The sequence below is a fragment of the Thermobia domestica genome, chromosome 18 (assembly GCF_964235325.1).
Source record: "Thermobia domestica chromosome 18, izTheDome1.hap1.1, whole genome shotgun sequence".
In the NCBI taxonomy this organism is placed as follows: domain Eukaryota; kingdom Metazoa; phylum Arthropoda; class Insecta; order Zygentoma; family Lepismatidae; genus Thermobia; species Thermobia domestica.
In genome coordinates, this window is record NC_137471.1 from 77,849,980 (window position 1) to 77,866,144 (window position 16,165).

Here is a 16,165-nt window from a genome sequence, read left to right on the forward strand (position 1 = left end):
GCTACGAAGTTCTCAGTGTTCCTTGTACAACACTGAGGTTAGGTTATTCGCAAGTTATTGCCAAATTAATATAAAGGGTGTATGTACTTTTTTTTTTTGTGCAGTCCCTTAAAATGTTCTGAAAATAACTTCCATAACTTTTGAAATAGTGTTTGTCTTAACTTGAACATATGCGTGAAGTGGTTTATTATGAACATGGCAAAAACAACTGTGATAGATTAATTACAAGTAATCCAGTTAGAAACACTGTTGTTTGTATTTTAGTTCCAAAACCGGCCGCCCGCACTCGTTCGCTGGTCAGGATATAACTATTAAAGCTTGTAGCGTATTCTCAAATCTTTATCTGAACATTGGATCATTCAAAACGTTATCTCATGACTTCTAACATTTAAATATTCTAAAATGCATAACATTTAACTTTTAATATTAAAATAACGGGTGTCCCACTGGAAAGTAGTCCCGAAAGGAGCCACAGCATTGCATAAATATTTTACCGGAATATTTTGAGAGAAATTATTATTCCATGAGAAAGATGAGGCGACAACACTGTACTCCGAAGCCTTCCGGGAAGGGAGACAGTAGGCAAGTTCCGAGAGTCGTTGTTGTTGTTGGTGCGCTCGTGTTTTTAGTAAAGTGCGCTAAGTGACACTGTGATATTCTTGTTTGTTTTCACCTCGTAGTGATGGTATATCCCTATTCCGTTCAAGAGAGCATGTTTATTATAAGCATCTGCTGTCAAATCACGGGGAACATACGCCTTGAAATCCAGGCAGTGACACCTGATGTTCTAGCACCCACACTCACAAACTTGCAATGTCGTATTCCAATGTGTTTACTAGCTGGGGAGAACATTTCGAGCAACTCTTCTGATTTCATTTTATTTCTCACAGATACAGGTATGTCATGTACAAGTTTTATTTCATCCCCCCTATTTTTCTTACACAACAATTTATAGGACTACCTTGGAGTGCAACATCCTGTATAACATCATGACTGTTTAAGTTCTAATCCTTCCCTATCATCTCCTGATCATTATCTCGTGATAGTTTATACTTCATTTCAAAGCTCAGTTTGAAAACTAGTGGGTTTCCTTGCGATTCTCTCGTTTTCTCCCACTTCCATTATTCCATCATTTAACTTATTATTATCACCATCCTTTTCTTCAACATTAGAGCATAATTGTTTGACATTAATGTCGAAAAAAAGTTTCTAAAATGCAATATTACTAGCTTAATTAGGTAGATTCGAACAATTGCAACAAGTTTTAGATCCATATTTTAAACACCAGCTCTCCTTGTGGAATAATGGAATTTCAACACATCATTGGTATAGTAGCCTCGGTCTAAAGACAGCTACTTGGTCACAAAGGGAAGCCGTCACTGTGTGTGTTTTTTTTTTTCATACTATCCTGTTTGGTTTCTCTCTCCCCTGAAAAGTAACTGATAGGCAATAAACTGAACCCAAACTGTTGTCTAATCTTTGTCAATGATCCTTTTTCTTTCCTTCTTCTCCTTAAAAGATGGCTCGGAGCAAGTGGCTGTCTTTAGACCGAGGCTACTATAGAAGATTTATACTGTATAAGCTTATTAGATATCCTACAACTCACACAATAAACACAAGGTATACTTATAAATTAACTGCCGCAGATGGCTGCCCCGAAATACGAACTTTACGGAGAAATGAACAGAATCAGACTAAATGTGATAATGAGATTAACAAATGTTAGAAAGGTCATCACTGTAGGGTAATTAATAAGAGAGAAAACTTAAATTGAGGACCGTATGTGTTCGCGGATTGATGCGATATGAGGTGAGGTGGCAGTAGAGCATAATCTGACAATGTTTCAAACCTACTGTGTTATTAACTAACTTAGGATATGTATGCTGCTGTATCATCATGGGAGTCAGGAACAAAACGAGCCCTGCGAGGCTTCTAACTCGTTCCTACTCCTTCTTCTCCTCCTCCTCCTACTACTACTACTTATTAGCTACTTAAGATATGTATACTGCTGTATTATTATGGGGATCAAGGTGGAACAAAACGAGCTTTGCGGGGCTTCTAACCCATTCGTACTCCTTCCACTGCTACTGCTACTACTACTACTTCTTAACTACTTCGGATATGTATGCTGCTGTATTATCATACTGCATACTACATACAAAACAAGCCCTGCGGGGCTTCTAACCCGTTCCTACTACTACTACTACTACTTTTACTATCTAACCTGTTCCTACTACTACTACTACTTTTACTACTACTACTTATTAACTAACTTAGGATATTATCCTGCTGTATTTTCATGGCGGTCAAGGTGGAACCAAACGAGCCCTCCGGGGCTTCAAACCCTTTCCTACTACTAATACTTACATTATGGATCCGTATAGTAAAACTGCATGCACTTTTTTTATCAATAAAGTTCTGTGCGCAAAGTGGACTAAATACCACGTCACATTACGTCACTCTCGGATGGTGCAACTTGAATGTAAATTTAACTTCACCCTTTGGGAAGACATGATATTTAATCGGCCACATTGTTTTAGTCATTAATGAATAGTGTGTACTTTGCAACACTTAACGGGATGCTCTACCTTTTCTCGGCACAAAAATTTTTATATTGGACCTTATGGGGAGAACATGGCTACCGAATTTCCTCAGTTTCTAAGGAACTAGGTATCTCTAATGGAAAAGAAAAATTTTGCAGCATTCTACAGAAGTTTATTAACGGGTTGAAATACTTAAATTGTATATTTGTCTGCTAGTTTAGCAGAAATAAATTATTAAAAAATAAATAAATTAGTTTCTTTTTATACAAATTAAAATATGTCTAACTTTGGAACCAATTATGGTAGAAAGATCAACTTTTTTTTGTTTTATTCCTTGAGAAGAAACGACTCTAATAGTTTTAATCACAACCATATCTGATACGCCAATTAAAAAGTAGTATTTTAATATAAGTATTAAAGTCCACCTGTCAAGAAGTTTGACGAGGGTAAGGCATCCGCGCCCACCCTTTTCTTTTGTTTTCGTCCCGCGAGATATGAAGGGAAGGGTCTTCACAAATCTCTTTCAGCTATGTACACAGACCGTTTGCACAGCAGGTGTCAATGCGAATGTAAACATCATGTCCTCACGTTCAATAGCCCAAGTTCGGCCACTTTCTCTCTCTCTTTTTTTTTTCTCTCTTCCGAGGAGGTGTTTCTACCCTGTAAGAAAATTATAGATATGTAGAGAAAATGGTGATCAATTATTTCTGATAGCCAGATGATAGACAAGCATTCTAAAATGCCTTCGAATTCCATAAATGTATCGACCATAACTTTACCATCTGGTTATTTTCAGGAGGCAAAAGTTTTATTATTATTATTATTATTATTATTATTATTATTATTATTATTATTATTATTATTATTATTATTATTATTATTTGAAGTTAGATTGCAAAGCCACGAAGATACAAATGGTTCCATTGGCTAAACATACACATAGCTGCCCCCATTCAGAACATTCCTTTGTGCATTAGAAAACATGCTATAACAATGCGCCCCTCGCAAAAAGTCTAATTCAACTCTTATTGACCTCAGTAGCGCTTACTAATAGCGTAAATGCTATAAATCAGGCATTTGCAAGTAGGAACAGGGATTGGCCGAATCACAGAAATCTTACTGTCGTCACGGGCTGTAAAAGGTAATATATGACATTTTCACAAGAAATAATTATCGGATCTACCGTAGTCGGGTCAAGACTCCACTTAGGAACTAACAGGTGCGCTATCCAAAAATACATGTTTCAGAATCCTAAGGTACTCACGCAACAATTTTTTATAGAGGGGCTTTAGCTACGGGCATATAATTTGAAGTAGTCACCAACTACCTCTATAAAAATCATTGCGGAAGTATATCGCAGGATTCTGAAATTTTGAGTTGGTCTATACTTTTTGTCACGACTAGCTATATACCGTTTATATGCTAGTCAGTGGCGGATCCAGGGGGCAATCGCCCCCTTCCCCAGAAGAGGAAACTTTCTTATTTTATATATATAAATAAAACCCATCCCAGAGTTTAGAGCTCTTAAAATTATCTGTAAGTAGCAGTATTACAACCCACCGCCCCCCCCAGAAGTCCGTCCTGGATCCGCCCCTGATGCTAGTTTAATACTCTACGTTGAAATGTATCATAACTCTGTCATTTGAAGGGAAAAAAAGGAAGGAGAGCTGTTGTGCAACATAACATGGTGTTGACATACTCAACCAAAACGACCAGAATGCTTCATTCGGGTAGGTTCAAGACGATTCTTAGTGCACGTACGGACACAACAGCTGTAAATTCCTGGATATTGTAGAGAGTTGTCACAGGAAAACATAAGAGTAGAAGAACCTCTATTTTGAATTTGGTGGAGAAGATAATAGAGCAGAAACCTAGAGCTGCGGGTCCTTCAAGAAACTCAAGAATGTAAAAGAGAAGAGACCCTAAAAGAGAAACTTCAAACTAATTTCGTGATCAAAGGTTTGCAGTGCTATCCTAGAAATGTTGGATATTACAAGTATCAATAGTTGAGTAATTGTGTTAGAATCATGTACAATAGTCTATTACAGAAAAAAGTCGATAGAACATATTCAAAGAATTCTTGTAATTTGTCAACATTATTTTCAAAGCCGTAGCCTTCAATGTGAATGCATTACTAGAAAATAAAGATTATACGGGGGGACAGTCAAAAAGTTCCTGGAATATTATTGTAGCTATTTATTACCACGTACAATAGTCTATTACAGAAAAAAGTCGATAGAACATATTCAAAGAATTCTTGTAATTTGTCAACATTATTTTCAAAGCCGTAGCCTTCAATGTGAATGCATTACTAGAAAATAAAGATTATACGGGGGGACAGTCAAAAAGTTCCTGGAATAATATTGTAGCTATTTATTACCACGTACAATAGTTTATTATAGTCTGCATATATATATATATAGTCTTAGCGAAGTAAGCACGAGAAACCAGAAATATCACAAAAACAGGGCTTTTGCTCCGCTGTTCCCCCGTAAAAATGCACGGTTTACACACAATACAGATTGGATCTAACAGGGCTATTTAGAGAACGTCTTATAGAGCATTTGGTACGCAATGTTGTCTGCGGACAAGGAGGCAGTGATTTTCATTAAAAAATGGAGTGTTTTAAATTTCCCTCGCCCCCTCAGGAGACGCTCCTTCAATGAGACCGTATCCTGCCTTTTTCTCCCATTCTCTAGGTCAATTAGGACTGACAGGCATTTAAATAAGTCCATTATTTGGTTGTCTAGTAATTAGCCATCATATTGGCTGCCATATTGGATTTAGACAAATGTTCTCTCATGTTACCATGTAAAATATGTCTTGTCGTGATGAAAGCTACCAGAAAAAGTAGGTTTCGCTTAGTCCTGAGGAAGTACGCTACATCCTAAAGTAATGCGTGCATATACGCATTTGTAACTTTGTACAGTTAATCGTTAGACAACAGTGTTGCCAGGTTGTAAGGTTTCTAAGTGGCAATAAATAATGCCATATTCATCGGCCTCAAAAACCTATACTTTGACACCAAAATTATCTTTCTAAGTGCCTTGGTTCACGATCTCTCTCTCTTTATATATATATATATATATATATATATATATATATATATATATATATATATATATATATATATATATATATATATATATATATAGAGAGAGAGAGAGAGAGAGAGAGAGAGAGAGAGAGAGAGAGAGAGAAAGAGAGAGATTTACATAGGGCGGCGGCCATATTGGAAAATGACGGCTACCAGGAAAACACCTCAAATTTGAAATATATTCCCAAGACATTATAAAAAAAAAACTTTTTTTATGAACACCTGTATATGGGGGCCAGGACTTTACATTGTCGGAATCCTGTGGGGGCACCCCTCTGCCCCCTTCCCTTCGCCACTACTGTATGCTATAATATTTGTCCGGAAGGGGGAAAAATCCCAAAATAACAGCGTTTTCTGATATATACTGTTCTTCCCGCGCACTCTAGAATGCATCTTGATGAACTTCCAGAGGTAACGGGAAAAAGAGGATAGCCCTACTTCACACCACATCGTCCAGTCTCTTAGTATGGAACCATTGAGGGAGACAAACTCTATCAAGCTAACAGTATTTGACAGCTGACAGGTAATCTCAGAAACTGGTCGAGAACCTGTTTTATTCAGCCATCCACCCCCTCCATTTCACCAACCCCCACCCTTTCCGCGGCCAAGCTTAAAGTGGGGCGTGACTTACCCTCGTCAAACTTTGACAGGTGGACTTTAATACTTATATTAAAATACTATTTTTTAATTGGCGTATCAGATATGGTTGTGATTAAAACTATTAGAGTCGTTTCTTCTCAAGGAATAAAACAAAAAAAAGTTGATCTTTCTACCATAATTGGTTCCAAAGTTAGACATATTTTAATTTGTATAAAAAGAAACTAATTTATTTATTTTTTAATAATTTATTTCTGCTAAACTAGCAGACAAATATACAATTTAAGTATTTCAACCCGTTAATAAACTTCTGTAGAATGCTGCAAAATTTTTCTTTTCCATTAGAGATACCTAGTTCCTTAGAAACTGAGGAAATTCGGTAGCCATGTTCTTCCCATAAGGTCCAATATAAAAATTTTTGTGCCGAGAAAAGGTAGAGCATCCCGTTAACAGTTCCAAGATACTAATTCTGCGCAGTAATACTATATTGATGTATACGGGTGTGGAAAAGAGCAAAAGAAGAGTGAAAATAATAAATATTAGTGATTAATAGTGAATAGTGAAGGCCAGAAATGAAATTGTAGATAAGATATATGAAAGTAAGAACAGATAAGTTGTAATATAACGTTGAAAACAGATTTATGTGGGTTTTACCTGGGGACGCCATCTGCGGCAGTTTAGCCATACTTATTTCATTATATTTACATACCAGCAAAAACTTGATCACCAAATTCACTGCCAAAGCACTCGCTGAAAACGTCGTATGGATCTCGGAATCCGCCAAAGCACTCCAAGTCCTCATCATGGCGGCCGTCGCAATATCTTGGCTTTCCGCCACTCGCTAAATCTTTCATATTCTGATCATATACTTTGCGTTTCTCATCTGAAAGAACACACACAGTTCCAAAACAAATGCAGTATTCACAATAATTATCCAACACAACAATTCAACAATATATATAGATATGATTACAATTATAATCATGTTGAAAAGAAAGGAAAACATCACATTACATAAAAACAAAATATGTAAAATGTGATGTAAATCATTAAAGAACGTGTAAAGTTATTTTTACACATTATCACTTCAATTCCATTTAAAATGAAAGTCGTGGCTAACACTAACTTTAGTATGAAAATGTTGATGACGAACTATGACAGAATAATTGAGGCCTATTCCGGAAAAGGGGTACATAGGCCTATGTGCCCTTTTTGCGGATTCATTTAAAACGAACCGCTATGTTATACTGTAGGTGGTGTGAAAATTTCACCTCGATATCTTTATTTTTGGCAGACTGGCAATATTGTTTTTGTAAACCTTTGCACCACTGTTTAGGCGCACAGCTTGCATTCAGACTCTTCCAGAGGTTACTGCTGTGCTCCTTGCAATATTATTGACCTACAAAAGTGTCATTACTGTAAAATGGATACTGAAAGTAAACCTGTGTACAAGAAGAGGCCTGTAGTTTATAGTAACACGAATTTGAAACGTGATCAAAAACTAAAAGGGTTTGTGGTGAAAAATACTTGAACTCGAGTAAGAATGAAGTACCGGTACCGGCTAAAGTGTTTCCCTTGGTTACTCAGTGTTGTATAAACAAGTACTATGCGAAATATTCCCTTTAAACTCAGTCTAATTTGTATGATTCCTTTTATAGTTCCAAAGAAAAGTCTCTTCAAGTTTCGTTCCTAGCTTCGTGCATGAGTAAGTCAGAAAGCACAAAATGTGCTCATGAGCAAAAGAAATCACGGCTCCATACATGGATGTATTGTGTTAAAGATGGTGGAATAGCTACTGTGGTATGTCAGAAATTTATCCTTAGTTTATTTAATATTTCAGTGAAACGTTCGCGAGTTATTCAGTTCAAAATATTGGATGGAGCTGATTTCTAAGAAAGACGAGGTACACATAGTAATCGTTCACACAAATTAAGAGACAATATCTTAGAACTGATGGAGAGTCACCTGCTGTTATTTCCAAGTAATTTTAGTCAATATTTTGAGAACCCACATCTTAATATCATGACATTTTACACAATGTTTCAAGAATACTATAGAACAAAAGCAACGAAACATTGAAACTATCGTATGTGAAGTACTTCAAAATGATTCAGGAACAGTTTAGATATGAATTTTTATAACCTAAAACCGACAAGTGTGACTTTTGTGCTGAATGTGACGAAAAACTATCTCGCGATCCGAATGACCCATGTAAAGTTCATTATCAAGTTCATAAAAGGGAAGTTGATAGACGCAAAACTTTGAAGGACGAATTTATTTTTAAATCACTCTCAACTAATAGTGAAGGTAAACGAAGTCCATCTCATTTAGTGTTGGAGTTTCACTACGGTTAGAACTATCCAGTCAATTCTGCAAAGGAATGCTTTGGTTGTATGTATTCAATGTACATGTATATAACGACAATTCATCATATTTCTACTGCCATATGGAAACTAATTAAAGTAAAAATGGAAATTCAGTAGCTTCTTTCTTATTTGACTGTTCAAAAAAGAACCTCAGAAAGTTTCCAGACATAAGAACAGTAATATTGTTGTCAGAAGCTTCAGGTGGAAAAAACAGAAACACTACAATTACAAAATGTTGTTCTTGGTTCCATAAAGTTCATAAAATAGAAATAATTTGTTTATATCCTGCGCGTCGACACTCGTTTAGTCAGTGCGACCACAACTTTGGGTTTGTTCGAAACAAAATAAATCGACAGAATCCATCTCCTTTTGAACTGACAATGGGTAAAGATTTGATTAAGGATCGAAACATAGCTCTTGCCCCTTTCTTTTGTTCCAACCCATCATCAAAAACTTCAAAGTACACCATTATGCAATATGTAATGATGAAATACACTGTATCAGGCGTTCTGCTGTGTTCTAGTATGTACATGCCAACATATATCCAATTTTCTTATCTTTCACAAAGTAATATCGAAGAATTGAGAGATATTGACCCTAAGCCTGTCCCTTCTGTTGAAGTGAGCGAACAGAAAGATGTTCCGTCCTTAATGAAGTTCTTGTCACCTGAAGACAGCGACTAGACTGAATTTATATTGAAATAGTATGAACAGGATTAAATCCATAACGCATATATTGCCATGTGTAATAGCATATATTTGCTTTATTTAGAACAAAGACATTATTGCGATACATTAATAGTGTGCTATTTCTTCAACCAACAAGGGTTTTCGAAAAAAGGGCACACAACATTTTATACAAATATGTTTAAAAACACATAAAATATTATATATTTTTCATTTAACACAAGCTATATTAGGAAAAAAGATCATTTATATTAAGAAAACCTATAACAGGTATTTGCAAGCTTACGTTATTGTTATATATTCTAATAAAATCCTTAAGGCTCTTTTTCTGCATTCACGAAAACGATCCATGTGCCCTTCTTCCGAAATAGGCCTCAATTCCTTACTGGCAGTTTTCAAAATGTGTTTCCGAAGTTCATGCTACGTATTATCGGTTACATTTATTTTCTCTTTTACACCAACAAGAAATTGAATAGAATAATTCGTATTTTTTATATCAAGAAAGTATTTTATTTTTCTCCACAATAATTTATATACGAGTGTGGTAAAGAAAATACAATCTTTCCTCGAAAACGTACTACGAAGCTATGTTGCCTTTGAAATTATGAGTCATTCTATTTCCTGCGACTAGCAGGTCTTTCCTCCAAGCCCACTTTCGTCACCAAAATCAGCACAGATCAGAGGGCTTTATCCTCCTGCCCACTGGACTCTTTACGACAATTATTTTACACTGATTTCTGTATTTTAATATTCGAATGTATTTGTAATTGTAATTGACATTTCGGTGACGTTATTGCAAATTATTATACCAATTAAATAAAAACTAAAAGTAACCAACGAAGTTCTGTCGCTTTTTGTGGATGTCAGTGTTCATTTGGCTCTCACTCCGTGAGTTGAGTGCCAATGGAGAAAAAGCGAAGATCAGTAGTTGGTGTGGGTATGTGACAGTTCAGTTACACCGTGAACTTGCGTAAGGACAAGGTAAACTTGGGACCGTCACGGAGCGTCATAAGGGCGTGTATGCTATATGAGTTCAAACTGGGGTCAAACGACGCTGCAGCAGGGCGGAAGATGTGCCAGGTTTTTGGTGAGGGTGTCGTGACTACGTGGACAGTGAAGCGGTGCTTTAACAAGTTTGAGGTCGATGACGAAACACTCGAAGACGCACCGTGCCGGAATACCAATACATGTACAAAATGAAGATCTACAGGCATCAATTGAGGCGACCAGTGGCCAGACATGTGAGGAAATTGTTAAAAATTGGGAGTATGATGCACAGAAACTTGATTATTTTATGGTTTTATTTAATCTAAATATTAATAATACAAACAAGAACGTTTTTAATTCTTTTACCATTTTAGCACACATCTCTTTGCACGAGGCAGTCTGTCTCTCTTCTTCTTCTTCTAGCGAATACACACACACAAAAAAACTCCACTGTTGCCAGACACAAAACTGAACATTATATTTGCAATATCTAACACCCCTCCTCAAATGTAATGTTTAAACACAGAAACTAATTTTCATTTTATTTTTATATTATTTTTTTATATATAATAAAAATCTACTAGATAAATGAACAACCTACATGTTATACACAGTACATTTACTCATCTGAAGCAGCTGAAAGCTTTAACCCAGACTTAAATTTTTCAAATTTTGTTTTATTCAAAGGCTTAGTTAAACCATCAGCAATCTGATTCTCAGAACTAACGTACTCAATTTTAACTTTACCCTTTTCTACTTCGTCTCTTACATAATGGTACTTTATGTCTACGTGCTTTAATCTTTTACTTGTTTCAAAAGTTTTAGCTGCTTTTATTGCTCCCTGATTATCTTCGAGTAAAAGGACTTCTTTATAAAAAATATCAGGCAGTTTTAAATCCTGTAACAAATTATAAATCCAAGTTGCCTCTGCTGTTGCTTCGGCTATATACTCAGCTTCTGTTGATGACAGAGTAACACAATTTTGTTTTCTACTACACCAAACTACTGTACTTCCAAATATTTGAAACATGTAACCACTGGTTGATTTTCGATCATTTAGATCACCTCCCCAATCAGCATCAACAAAACCTTGTACAACATGTGATTCTTTCTCAGCGCAAAATACAAGATTCAAGTTCAAAGTACCTTTCACATATCGCAAAACTCTTTTCAAAGCATTTAGCAACTCTTTATTCGCACAATTTTGATATCTACTTAAAATGCTTAAAGGTATACTTAAATCTGGCCTAGTAGCTACCATTGCATACATCAAACTACCTATAATTTGTCTGCATTTATTTTCCAACTCTTGACTTTCTGATTTTTCGCTTGCTTTTATGACAAAATTAGGTTCCATTGGTGTACTTACTGGCTTGCAATTTTCCATATTGAATCGTTTCAGTACATTTTTCAAATAGGTTGTTTGGTTTAAGGTTGTAACACCTCGTTCTAAATCTTGATGGATGTTTATCCCTAAGTAATTGGACGCCCTTCCCAGATCTTTCATTTGAAAATTTTTTGTCAACTTCTCTTTTAACTCCCTAACAAGATTTTCTTCAGTCCCTAATATAAGTACATCATCAACAAAAACTAACAAATATACTCGTTCCTTATTCATGGTTTTGACATACAAACAATACCGTCAAGTGGGGTGAATAGGAATGGTTTTTCAACTTCCAACGAAATTATTTTAAAACTGCTTGGTCAATAAAAATAAAGTATTGGTCTCAAATGAGAGTCTTTACGGGGGCAATAGAACTGTGACAAATATTAAATCCCCTTTCCTTTTATTACATGTTTTATTTTTAAAAATATTGGTTGTTCCTATTCACCTGTCAAGTGGGGTGAATAGGAACAAGCATTTATTTTTTGTTTACTTTCCTATTGTACCGCCCGAAATATCAATAGGAACAAAAAAATAGTTTTTAAAAATATTTATTGAAAAAGAAATGATTCAAAGACATTTAATGAGGAGTTGACAATACCGTACAGTTACAGTTCAGATACCAGCATTGCAATTGACGGGAAATATCATCATTCCTCTACAGTAAGGCTTGGGCAGCGGGAGTTTCCCTTTTACCTGCCCAAAATGAAAATCGGATACATCTGGAACGTCGGGAAAACCATACACGAATTCACTGTGTTCCCTAGTAGATCTGCCGCGCAAGAACGTTGCTGTAAGACTTCCATTTCTTTTGGAAAGAACTTTACCGATGAACAACTTTTCAACATTAGGCCTCATAGCTCTGGATGTTTCAGCTACAGGAAAAGACACTAACAGCCAGTCGTTCTCTGAAATATCGTCATGGTTAACATCTGTTACTATCGGTACAAACGTTTCCTGCTTCTCCTTGTCCTCTCTTCATAGTCACTTTCGATTGCTTTTTCCTCTATCTCAATATCGTCTCCTGAAGCATCTAGGTCATCTGGGTCTTCCTGATCAAGGGAAACACTTTTTCCGGCTTCAACAGACAATTTCTTCTTTGGAACTCTTTGTGGAATGCAAGTCCCATATCGCATTTCTTTGAACATTTCCAACAGTGATCCGTCCAACGCTGCAATATTTCCTGAAGCTTCAGGATCTGCATCGGGAAGCTGCTTGAGAATCTGATCTCTGTCTATAGAAAATATTCCACATTTGCGAAAACCAGACTTTATACTTGCAGTAGAATGTTCTTCAATGGTTGTCAGAAGCTCTGCAAAAAGCCTTGGGAATATATCTTTCCGAAGAGCTGATTCTCGGATACCAGGGCCTCTTTTCCACTTGGAAATGAGTTCCCGCCATTTCCTCTTGAGAGGGGCAAAAAATGCAACATCAAGTGGTTGAGTTAAGTGTGTTGAATTAGAAGGAAGGAATATAAATTTTATGTTATTTTCAGAGCAAAGACGAATTGATTCAACTGACAGATGTGACGAGAGATTGTCTCCGATGAGTGCTTTAGGACCATTTAACTTTCTGAAGTATGGGAGGGCGACAGTTTGTATCCAATCGTCAAAAGTGCGACTGTCAAACCAACACGATCTGGTACAGTTATATCTTACTTCCGGACGTCCTCCGAGCTTCCATGTGTTGTACATGTTTACCGCTTTGTAGACAACGTATGGAGGCAGCAAAACTCCGCTTGCTGATGCTGCAAACATAACGGACGTAGCTGACTTACTATGATTCATCACCCTCTCCGGGTACTTACATCCACGTTTAACAACAACTTTTGATCTTCCAGGATCATCTGTAAGGTTACTTTCATCATAGTTTACAATGTTTTCAGCAGGAATCCTGTTAAGCTCCTTCTCCAAATTGTCAAAATATGCATTTATGACTTCAGGAGACACTGAAGCCCTAGCTTTCTTGATGTTTTGTCTTAGCCGAACCGCCAATTTTGCAGAATGACGTAGAAGAAAACCACGAGCAAATTCTTTCCCTGGAAAATTGTTTTTGAACTTTGGAACTGTTTTCCCACATCTGTCCAGATATCCTTTGATCATAAGCCTTATGTCATACACTTCTAGGGGATAACCCCACTCTGCACACTTTACAATTCTGTCAACAATCATTTCTTCTTCACTTTTTGTTAGCACTGTTTGACCTCCTTGAGACTTCACGTTAGAATGTTTTACATGTCTGTGTAAAACTGTTGTGGGTATGTCGTATTTGTAACTTACACTTCTGTACGTTAATCTGTTAACGATAATGTCCCTTTTAGCCTTTTCCAACAGATCCTTTGGATATTTGCGATATTTTTTAGCACGGGGATCTGGTTTATAAACTCGAGGCATTCTGTTCCCATTCACCTGCCATTCTCAAGAATGCTGTTGTTATTTACAGAAGTGTGTTAAAATCAAATTATCTGACTTCGAAACTAGTTTTGCACGTCAAACCTCGAAGTGCACTCATAAACAAATGATTTGAAGTACCATACAACAAATTGCTTAGAGCGCCACCTTTGGAGTGAACAAAGTTAAGCTAAGTTCACAATTGTCAACAACAATTCAGCTAAAAATAGTTGCGGAGAAAAAATATCAAAGCAAGCCGCAAAACCTATTATTGCATGTACAGCAAGGTTAGGCTATGAAGAGTGTCTCAGACAATTAAAATAAAGTTTATCTTGCATAAATGAAACGTAAGGCTGAACAAATTAAAACATGAAAGTTCTGTTCCTATTCACCACACAGTTCCTATTCACCCCACTTGACATCATTTTTGGACCTAACAAAACCCTGTTTCACCAAGAAACTACTGAATGTATCATTCCATATTCGAGGAGATGTTTTCAAACCATATATGGACTTGTTCAACTTCAATACATGATTTTGTTTACATTCAAACCCTTTTGGTGGTATCATCAAAACTTCTTCCTTCATTTCACCATTTAAGAAAGCTCCTTTAACGTCCATTTGAAAAATTGGTAACCTTAACTTGTTAGCTACAGCTAATAAAATTCTTACAGTACTTAATTTAACAACCGGTGCATAAATGTCTGCTGAATCACTTTCACTCTTCTGTTGAAACCCTCTTGCTACCAATCTTGCTTTGTATGTTACATGTCCATTTTCATCTCTCTTTTTCTTAAATACCCACCTGGAATCCACAATGTCACCTTCTTCGGGTTTTTCAACTACTGTCCATGTACTATTGTCTTCAAGTGTTTTCAGTTCCTCCTGCATTGCCTTTTTCCATGCATTTGCTTCTTTGCTCCGCATGGCTTCTTCAACCGTTGTAGGTTCATCTGTTTCACAAAGAAAAACTGTTTCGTAGTCCTTAAGCCAAGTTGGAGCCTTAATTTTGTCCCTTTTTCTGAGCTGAGGAAGCTGGGCTTTATTCTCACTTACTGGTTGCAGTACCGATGATTTTTCCCATTCTTGACCCTGTTGACTTTCTTCTAGAGCTTCCGAATCTTCTGTTTCGGTTAGGATGTGAGAATTGTTATTTTTACTGGATTTTGGTTTGTGTTGACTTACTTCCTGGTTCGGCTGAAAAACAACATCCCGAGCCACATCGATTTTCTTACTTCCAGGATAAAAAATTCTGTACCCTTTACTGTTCAAATCGTAGCCCACAAAAATACCACATTCGCTTTTAGAATCCCACTTTAATCTTTTTTGTTTGGGAATGTGCACCCACACTTTTAAACCGGAAACATGAAAATTTTCAATTTCTTCCTTCGAAACATTCTTACCTGACCATACTTCAACTGGAACTTTTCCTTGTACCTCGCTTGTACCTGAATGGTTTAAAATGTAGGTTACGTGATGCACCGCTTCAGCCCACATTTCTTTATTCAGATCTTCAGCTTGTAAAACAGTTCTTGCTGCCTCTACGATTGTGTGCATTTCACGTTCAGCTTTTCCATTTTGTTCTGGCGTGTAACTTACTGTTCTTTGATGAGTGATTCCTCTACGTTCCAGAAGTTTCTTTATTTCGCTATTTACGAACTCTAACCCATTGTCAGTTCTTAAAGTTTTTACCTTATACCCTGTTTCATTTTCCACCCTGTTCAAAAAATTTTCTAAATGCCCTTGTACCTGACTTTTGTTCTTCAAAAAATAAACAGTTCTGTAATGAGACACATCATCTTAAACAACAGCAAAAAATATCTTGAGCCCCCAAGAGATTCAACTTCCATTGGCCCTGCTAAATCTGCATGTATTAACTCACAAGGTCTTTTCGTTTTATTTTGGCTACTTTGAAAAGGTAACCTATGTTGCTTACCCTTCATGCACGACTCACAGAAAAAAATTCGTCTACAAAATCAATGCCATGCTTCACAAGAATGTTACGAACCTGTGCCGCATTTTGATGAGCCAATCTTTCATGCCATTCCTTTAACGTTAGTTTTACTTTTGTTGCTGCTACACTAACATGCGCAGAATTTTCAAACTGGCAATCCA

The 16,165-nt window shown here is 36.5% G+C and overlaps 1 protein-coding gene and 1 long non-coding RNA gene across 3 annotated transcripts in view; one reads left to right on the forward strand and one right to left on the reverse strand.

Moving 5' to 3' along the window:
• Positions 1-16,165, forward strand: part of LOC145675645 (uncharacterized) — a 203,221-nt gene that overhangs the window by 127,532 nt on the left and 59,524 nt on the right. The window lies entirely within an intron of this gene.
• Positions 1-16,165, reverse strand: part of LOC145674842 (uncharacterized) — a 94,291-nt gene that overhangs the window by 31,573 nt on the left and 46,553 nt on the right. The window contains exon 4 of the mRNA XM_081745070.1: positions 6,947-7,120. Coding sequence (XP_081601196.1) covers positions 6,947-7,120 — 174 coding nt within the window. The remainder of the gene's footprint in view (positions 1-6,946; positions 7,121-16,165) is intronic.